Below are 9,750 nucleotides of genomic sequence, written 5' to 3' on the forward strand. Positions count from 1 at the left end.
GGGTATATGCTATCCACTCCTAGCTCCTACCATTATAAGACAAAATAAGACTATTTTCCTCGCCCCGACCAGATTGAGGAAAAAAGCTTGGAAAGATAGAAGTTCAGGGTTGATGAAGGATTATAAAGTTCCAGGGGATGCTTACTCTTTCTTTTATTGATCGAGTCATGTAGGAATCATACTAAAAGCCCGAAGTTGGATCAATCTTAATAAACAATACAAGAAAAGGCATCACTAGCGATATCTTTGTCACGATGTCGTTAATAAAGATCAGTGTTCAAGATGGCAAACTCATGCTGATCTAATTCACGCACCTAAGGCTAAGGACTTTCACTCTTTAGCCATTTTTGAATCATTCTCCTCTGGCCTGCCGGCGTTTAGGAGATCGAACCAAACCAAAACAAAATGGTTATTTAGACTCTGTCGGGTGCCTTGTGGCTAATGCATGGGACAATGAAACTTAGGCCTTCTAGCCAGAGCCCTTCTATTATGGCCTGACTATCTTTCTATTCCTGCTTTAAGCTTAAGTATGCTTACTTCGGGGATGAAGAATCAGTTGGAAATGAAACTCACTGGACTTAGTTTAGTCCTTAGATACATTGCTGTTGATTCGGTGCTTTCAGCAGTTGGCGCGTAATCTCCCTCACCCCTCTTTAACTTTTAGTGTAACTGACTCTCTTCAATAGATGGTACCAGCCGACTTGGTCGTCCTATCCGTAAGAATGGCAAGCGCAGACCGGGAATTCCTTATCCGTAAGTAAAGCAGGCAAAGTCTAGCTGCCTATTCCAGTCCTTAAGTCCTAGACTTGCTTGCTAAGACTAGAAGCGCTTACTCGAACAGTGGGAAAAGTAGATAAGAGTCCATGTGACTAGACGAATTCCGTAGCTACGTATTTTGTAACAAGGTATGCAATAGCAGCTTATTCTGTAAGAGAAAAAAAAGCACTGACCTAGAATTCCTTCGCTTTAAGTGAATGCCTTACCCACTTAAGTTATCTTTTGATCGTGGCATGGCATCTGTCAGTTCCTTTAGCACAAGCCATTACAACTATAGTAAATCCCTTCTCTTCCTCAAGCTAGTACCCACAAGCCTATTCCGAAAGCCGTCTTTCAATGCCTGTGCCCAAAAAGAGGGCTAGGTTCAAGGGTACGCACCTAGTAGCTGCAAGCCTAAGATCAAAGGCAGTTCCAAAAGCAAGTTCCCTATTTCCAGCTTTTTAAAGGGTAGTGGTAGGGACAGTCTCAGTACCACAACAAGTGCGATAGTCCTTCAAGCAAGGGACTTGGGCAAACAAAGTCCTTACTCGTATTCCACCAACTACTCGCGTATCGTATAGAGCTTTTTCCTATCCTTTCCGCATAGACTTGCTTTGCACCTGTGTCCAAAGCCAGTTTGACTCAAGAGTCAAAATGATAAGGCATTTCGCAAGCCCTATAAAAAGTCCCTTAAAGCTTTAGCCTGAAAAGAAAAGTATGGTAACCTCCCCTCCAAACTATTCTAGGCCAGTTTCAGTCCCAATTCGTTTTCGAGAGTCCCTGAAGCAAGGAAGCGTCTCTTTCCATAGCCGGGTTTTGACCCGTAAAGCTAGGAAGATTGCTTATGCGAGTAGGGCTTTAGCAGCTTTTTTAGATGTTCTAATAGATAGCGGTTGAAGTTGAAACGAAAAGAAAAGTATGTACGAGCGGAAGCCAGCAAGTGCCTTTGTTCCGGGAAGGGCCAATACCCTTCTTGTAGTGTATAGTGGGGAATCCAGTTGAAGCTATACCGTAGTGGGGGTAGAGTTTAGTAGGCCTAGTTCCCTCCTTCCCATTTCATAACAAGTATAGCCAGCTCTATTGCAAGCCCGAACTTGTGTACCCGGAAATCAGTCCAATAATAAGCTAGCAAACCAGCTCCTGTCATGTGCGATAGTCCCGGAAGTACGCCATAAAGTAGTAAGCCAGCTAAAGTAGAGCGCAGAAGCATACGAAGTGTACGTCTACGGCCATAAAAAAAAAGTCTACCAAAGGCGAAGAATGAACTGCTTGAAGGGGTTTTGTACGTGAATCGGCATAAAAAGAAAAAGCAAATCAAACAATTTCATTGCCTCGTATTCCTCCTCCTCCAATGACCACACCTTTATCTCGTTTTCCATACTCCCCCCCTCCTCATCCTCAATCTGGCGGTCCCTCTCCTTTCAGTCGCTTCGTCCCTCTCCTAGCGCTCAAGGAGTTGCTTCTTTTTCGCTTTTTCTTTTCCCTCAAAAGGTTTTGAGGTTGGGAGAAGGCATTAGTCGTCTAAGTCGGGCTGCTCATCAGTGCGTACTGTGCTCCCTCTTTCACTTCCGAGCATCTGGTCATCAGATTCCGAACATCTAGTCAGGCCTAGTACCGAAGTCGAGTGCTACCACTGAGCTTTGAATGGGTCTCCCCCTTTCGATGAGCAACAATCTGACATTGAATGCTTGAGCCATTGCTCGGACAATGAAAGACCGTGTCTTGTCTCTTTTGAAGACCTGTGCGCTTTCCCTTTGGCGGGCCTATAATCGCGAGTGAATCCTTTGTGCCCAGAAACTACTACTTCACCTGATCGGCAACCCTGGGATTCCTAGTGAAAACTACACCTTCATCTCGATCAAAGGTGGGATCCCAGATCGCTTGAAGCTTCCTATTCTTCGGGGGGTCCCCCGTTGATAGATAGGGGCAATCTAAAGGTAGACAGGACTAAGACTACTCTACGACAGCTCTTCTTTTCGTCCCACTTCTAGATTGAACCACCTGAAAACATCACTTGGCTATGGTGACTCTCTGACTGGCTCTTGCTTTCTCACTCATTGATCAAGAGAAGATCATCCAGATTTGGGTCGGGCACTTGAAAGCTATCGCTTGAGATAAAGAACATATAGGTACAGAGCCGTTTCGGTAGAGGGTCTGGGTCCGTCTCAGTGCAGTAGGGGAGTCCATTGTGTTGTGAAAATCTTTTCGAAATGCATTTGATCAAGAGGAAAGGATTGAACGACTTATCGAAAAAGGTTCCAGGGAGAAAGCTACCTTTTTAATGTCCCTCCCAAAAAGTCGAACTTTCGGTCTACTCAGATAGGAAAGTAAAGCTCATGTGGAAGCTTCAGTCACAGGTGGGGAAGCAAGAGAGAGAGAAGGAAGCTTGGTTCGACCAGATATTTTTCCTCATTCCCTCGGAAAACTCTCATGTTGATGGAGATCCATCCGTTGGGGCATCATACCCCACCCACACCCAAATCAATGCTCGGCTAGCTTGTTTCTGATGACTATTTGGGATGAGACTTTCTAAAAAGAAGAGGAAGATGACGGGAGTGCGAAACTCAACCACTGAAATTGGTACACGAAGGCTCCACTATGTGGGTTCACCTCTAAAGATCTTAAAAAACACGAAATGGGGGCTCAAGAGAAAGCAAAGCGAAAGTTAGGAAATATAGGGGAACCATGGGTTGAGGACAAAGGGCATGATCAAACCGTCTTTTCGGATGAGTACTTTGCTTCGGTACCGGGCTCAAAAGTCTGACAAATTCAGTTCACTCTACATTGACTGCCTAGTACTCGACTCGGAAAGAAGACTCACTCACTGTGCTTTCATCATGATGACAAAGTGGTCGAGAAAAGACCTTATTCTGTGTTGAAGCAAGAGGCATTAGGAATCCTAGGAAGAGCGCCAGAAAGAAGCTCACTCAGTAGTGTGGTCTCATTGAGTCGGAGAGGAAGCATCAATCAGCGCATAGGGAATCCGGTGATGGAAAGAGTGCTCAACAGCAGCCCCCGGTTCAATCGATAGGCCGAAAGCGGATTTAGACAAAAATCTTTATGAATTAGGTTGGGAGGGATACATGTTCCCGTCCCCACGGAGTGATTGATGGAATCGAACAGATTCGGTTGGGTCGACCTTCTATATTACCTAGTTGCCCATCTCTCGTCCTTATCCCTCGTCTGGGGCCACTACCCCCAATTAATAGTTTCTCCCGGTCCGGCTAGAGCAATGAGGGGAGTTAGAGTGGGGTCTTTCCTTGCGCCCAACGCGTATCACTACTATGAGGCGGCAGCTAGCGATGACCGATAAGAACATGTTTTATCCTACCCATTACAACCATATTCATTAGTCGATCCCATCCGAATCCGCTGAAGAGGAAGAACAAGAGTCTGGTTGCGCTTCGGGACGACTTCCCCTACTACTGTTAAATAGTACCCTCTTCCCTTAGTATAGTAAGCTGGCGGGCTTCTTCCTTCACTGAAGAAGGTGACTAAGACGTGTGGCCTATTCCAATAGCGGGTAGACGGGGCGGCTATTATGCCTATTTGAATCTTCCGATTGTGATAGGATTCCATTGCCTCCTTCTATGAATTTCGTGCTTACTTGCATGCCGAAACTTCAAGGTCAATAAATAAGGACTCCTACCCTAGGTCTGAAACTCGGTCTGCTTGCTCCTACAAAAGCTCAGTGGGTCTGTCTCCTACTCCTCCCCCGATACGAGTTATTTCCTCCCCCTTTCTTTCCAGGGTTGGGCAAATCTTATAGAAGCCGTCAGGCGTCTCTCAAACAAATAAACCAAGTCCTCCATAGCCGCCTTACCTTTTAAGCCTTATTGCTTTTCGTCCCTCATTCATAAAGGAGGAACCGAAGGAAGCATCTAACGTGATGATATAACCATCATAATAAAAGGAAACATTATCCATTGTCCGCCCTTCGAGCTCTTGAAGGTGGTTTTGCTTGCCGGTCTCCCCATTTCCAAGTATTGTGCAGGCTCGAGTCAGTCCTTTCGTCAATCCTTTAATCTAATTCTTTCTCAGACGAGGCAGCGGCGACTCTGTTTGCTTGCATTCTCTGTCGCACTAGAAGCAGGTAGTCAACGAGAGTGTGATCTCGTTATCTACGGCAATAAATGAGACTATAGGCAGACTACTGTAACTACTTAATTGTCATTATAACATCACTATAGATCTTCAACAAGTAGGAATCTAACCTACACTACAATGTCACCCTTTAGAAAAGCCGAAATCACCATACTGTTGTCATTCGCAAAAGGTAGCATCATGATATCTTCTTTGACGATGCGGGTAGACTACCTTCACTTTTCATTGAGCAAACAGAGTTTGGTAGTCGGGCCGGTAACTAACTGTTAGAAAGGAATACACAGAAGAAAGTGTTAGAGAGGAATAAGCGAGTTTCAGAGCCTCAGTTGACCGATGATGAGAAAGTTCTGCTGGTTCTTACTTTAATCTCTTGCTTTGAGAATAATACTTCAAAAAATGCTTTTCTCTTGCGATGTCACCACTCGCTTTATATATAGTATAGGACTAGACCAACTTTCTCCGATCTTCGACCGCTGGCGTATGAAGCACGTTTTCTCCGTCCCTACCTCCTCTGCACCCGGCCATGGATCAAGGTCTACTTCTTTCTGGTTCTCCTCCGGCACAGGAAAGTAGGTTCGTGGCTCTCCGTCTCCTTTCTTGATGAAGTAAGGATTCATTTCTTTCGTGTCTAGTGAGTACTCTATTTCCCAGTTGAACTCAACATTGTTTGCGCGGCACCAATGCTTGTCCGCTTAAGCCCCAGATTCAAGAGCAATGGGTTCGTGCGTCAGAGCGATCTCCTAAGGGGGGCAAATGCATTCCAATGCTAACCCAGGTTCTATCCTAAAGAAGGTAATGTAAGGTAGTCTTACATTCGTTTTTATATTACAATAAGTATATTGTAATGGTAAAGGAAGGACTCTATCTTCTGAGCAAGCCACTAGCTGCAAAGATGGCTTTGATCTACGAGCGCCTACAGCTAGTATCCGGCCTGTAACTCCTCCTCCGGACCCTCGAGGCAGGAGCGACACTTCCTTACTTCAAATGAAGAGTCCTTAAGAAAAGGGGATCGATCCATTGAATGAAAGGAATCTCCATTCGTGGATGGAAAAGAAGGAGGCTAAAAAAATATCTCTCAAAGAACGACTCTCTAAAGTCGAAGATTTCGATGAAAGCAAGGTAGACGCCATCTTTGACATGTTGATCGCTAAGGGTTAGCTGACTCTACCTCCGTGTAAGCGACCCGCCGAGATCGATAAAGTGGATGATTCCAACTACTGCCGATACCACAGGTCGTGGGACATAGACTAAGACAGGGTTTTGTCTTTAAAGAGCTGGTGCAAGAAGGCCTCCGGACAAAGGCATTAACACTAGGAGAAGAATAAAGCCTTTCATAACCTCCGAGATCTTCACTAGTTGGAAGGAAAAAAGAAACTTTCTTCGGGTTACGACTTCCAGAAGGAGTCATATCATTCGACTGATTGTCTCCATTTAATAAAAAAGATCCAGATACCGCTCTCAACGCTCTACTCTCTTCCGAGAGCAATCCATAGTTGTTAATCGGAACATCTCGCCCTCCCTTCACCTGGGCTGAGAAGATAGGAACGAATCCGGTTGATCCGCTGCCGTGGAGTCTGACAGGAAAGTAGGAAGCCCTGGCTCCCCTATAGATGCACCGGTTAGCAGGAATTACGGGAGAAGAGTGAGAGTTGTATAGTAGGGCGATCATTCGTAGCAGCATTCTCACCAATTGATATTTACCCATCTGACCGCTTTCACGCTTCCTGAATCCAGCCGGACAAGCACTGGCTTTCGGCAGACTAGCTCGCTGCTCCAGATAACTAATACAAAGAAATAAAAATAAGAATGAAGTACGGCGCTGCCGAAGGAGATCTTTCAAGAGCCCACCTCGGATACTAAAGAAAGGAGTGGCTAGACAGGCAACTTCACTCCGTGCATCCTTTGCCCCGCCTAGAGTGAGGCGCTAAGGGAAGCGGAGAGCTGGAGGTGAGTAGGTAATGAAATTGAGTGAGGAAAGCAGCTTGGGTGCTGTTCGGGTGCGCTTCTCTGACCCTTTGTGGGAACCTTATTACCAAGATTAGATACTCACACCTAAGCGAGCCTTGACTACGAAAGCGAAACTAAGCGGCTATTCTTCATATCGAGAAAGTGAGAAGGATTTGCTGCTTTCTTACTAACAGCGGATATGCGACACTCTCCTGGATCCGTTCTCATTCAAGCTAATACCTATCCTTCTCGTCGAGATTCTTCTATCCGTCGATATCCAATCCTCGCTAGAAGGCCTGTTCTGAGTCATCGAAATCCACTTTCACTCATGCTCTAGGGGGTTGGGACATCCAAGATGCTATCTCCCATTCCGTATCTATCAATCATGGCCTCTGAGATCGTTTTTTCGAATCCGTCCTTCTTGGCCGAATTCGCCACACCCCTAGAAGGCCACATTCGGCTCAAGAGAAGCAAAGGAAAGATCCGAGTCGGCATAAGCATAAGAGGTCTTGGAGTCGGCATTCGCCCCGTTGTTGGAGGTCTTGCCAGAGCCTACTAGTAGGTAGTGGTGAGGTGGGCCCCTTCAACAAGCTTGAAAGCACCCCACTTCTTTCTTAATCTACATGATTATGAATGATATCGAAGCACAGAAAGAGCTAGCAAAGTCAGTAGCAAGAGGCACGGTAAGCCAATTCTCCCGACATTGGGTCAAGATACGAAACTTTAAAGACTTGGCTCAGGTTTTCTCCGACCTTATTCGGAATTTAGCTCCTCCAATCCTCCACTTATCAGTAGAGTTCATTCTTAAACCTTTCCTGCTTTACCCTTATTGATTTCCGCTCTGCACCTTACGTTCCTCCTTCGGACCCTTCTTAGAGTAGTAGTGCTAGAGTTCCATATCTGTTATCGGACGAAGAGTGTCAACCAGCCTTCGACAGAATCAATACCTACTGCATCTACCCACATCCGGATATTCTATTTTCTCTCCCAGTGACAACAAAGCGCTGTCCTAACCTAAGAGGTACTTCTACTGCTACGGAGACAGGCTCCCAAGGATAGGGGCTGCTGACCCATTCCTCTCGTTATCACTCTCGTTCATTCTTAAACCTGATGGATTTCATTCTGAGGAACTGGCCTTAGCATTCTCTCTCATTGAATTAAGCTTTCTCCCTTTCCTACTTGCGCATTTGAAAGTTTGGGAAATAAGCCTTACGCACATACCTTTTTTTCATCACTAGCTCTAATCAATAAGCAAGAAAGGCGATAGGCATTAGCAATTGAAAGTAAAGCAACTCAAACTTCTCCAATTACGTCGGCGTAACAAAGGAAAGAAAAGAGTCCCTCTTGACTTGATAGGTGATAGGCGGACTGCTATTCCCACTGGCTCTAAGGGCTAGTACAAAAAGCGCCAAAGCAAAACCTATTGCCTATGATAGTCTTCCTCTCCCATTTTCTAGAGAAAGGATAAGACCCTAATAGAGAAGGACATTTCTGTGTTATTGATATCCCCAGTTTAAGAAAGTGTAACAGTAAAGCACTAAAGCAGTAAAGCCGGAAAGCAGGAATGTCCCAAAAGCGTCTTCATCCTTTCTTTTATACGCTAGCAAATATGTGCCTTGCCTTAGGGCAGAATGTCGGGATGCTAAAGAGATATTGCCATGAGACTAGTGCAAAGAAGTAAGAAGAAGTCAAAGTCAAATCTGAAATATCTGTCTCGCCCTTAGCTTGCAAACAAGCCCTTTATCAAACAGGCGTCTAAGAAGTCCCTGCCCTTTCGATTGTTATTGGCTTATTCTTTAGCATCCGATTGTGGGCATCAACGCTAGCTGTCATACTCACTACCGTGGAAGTGTGATTAGGAGTCACATTTAGTTAGCAAAGGGCCCGGCCGCTGCGCCCGGAACAGAAGAGTCTTGTTCCTTGGACATCGGATCAAGGGAGGGACCATTTGCATGGACAATGAGAAGGTGAAGGCCATAGAGGAAAGGGATCCCCCATAAAAGGTATATGAGTTAAGATCTTTTCTTGGCCAGGTCGTAGGTTCATCCAAGGCTTTTCGGGTCAGGCTGCACCTTTGACTAATCTCCTTAAGAAGAACCGACCATGGCATTGGACGAGAGAATGTCAAGAGGCCTTTGAGGACTTAAAGGGAGCCATCAGATCCGGTTCCGGTGTTGGCCTTGCCGCTCGAACAAGGAAAGAGGATCTTTTTTAAATAAAGATCAAATAAGGATCTATCCAAAGTACTGGTATTTAAATAACAGTCTAATGAAAAAGCGTCCGTTCACGTCAGGGTCCGTAAGGATAAGGAGTTGACTTTCCCTTATTTAGCGAAAATCAGAGCTGGAAAAATCGCTGAACGTCCGGACATAGTTGATCGAAAAAGATTTTGCTCGTGAACGTAATGCTTAGATTACAGAAAAATTTTGTCACGTAGATCTTCGATTTGCCCTGTCTCCCATCCTCTTTTAAATTTCCCCGGCCGCGGACCCCCTTTTTGTTGTGTTGTTCATTCTTAGCTTCCCAAGAGCTCTTATCGACGGATTGAGATAGATGAATCAATGGAACTTTGGGGAGTGCTGTCGGTATTGGTTTTAATTTAAAAAAAAAAAAAAAAAAAAAAATGAAATTATTATTATTCTTATATAATAGAATTTCATTCAGACGGTTCGGTGGCCAAGGCGAAAAAAGAAAGACGTGGGGTCCTTTCCTCCATCCATTTTGACGGACAGTTTCAATCACCATTCATTTGTCGGCATCAGAGCCATCGAGGAGACCCTAAAGCTTATAAAACCAGAATTACTATGAGAGGTCCCTATTGCAGGAGCAACCAAGCAGGAATAAAGACACGTAGCTTACCGAATGCATCCATTTCTAGGAGCCCCGCTGTCTCCGACCCGTCTTTTATACTCCTCTGTATGCGGGCAGCTCGTTCAAACAGTT

At 45.2% G+C, this 9,750-nt stretch overlaps 1 protein-coding gene across 1 annotated transcript; it reads right to left on the reverse strand.

Annotated features, from left to right (window-relative positions):
- Positions 1–442: 442 nt before the first annotated feature.
- LOC149510565 (uncharacterized) lies at positions 443–5,477 on the reverse strand. Its single transcript, XM_089757571.1, is given in 2 exon segments — positions 443–5,392; positions 5,394–5,477. Coding segments are annotated over 2 exon segments (114 nt in total). The 3' UTR covers positions 443–5,362.
- Positions 5,478–9,750: the final 4,273 nt, after the last annotated feature.

Source organism: Durio zibethinus, unplaced genomic scaffold (genome assembly GCF_047325235.1).
Source record: "Durio zibethinus cultivar Kanyao isolate XHJ-2024 unplaced genomic scaffold, ASM4732523v1 HiC_scaffold_30, whole genome shotgun sequence".
In the NCBI taxonomy this organism is placed as follows: Eukaryota; Viridiplantae; Streptophyta; class Magnoliopsida; order Malvales; family Malvaceae; genus Durio; species Durio zibethinus.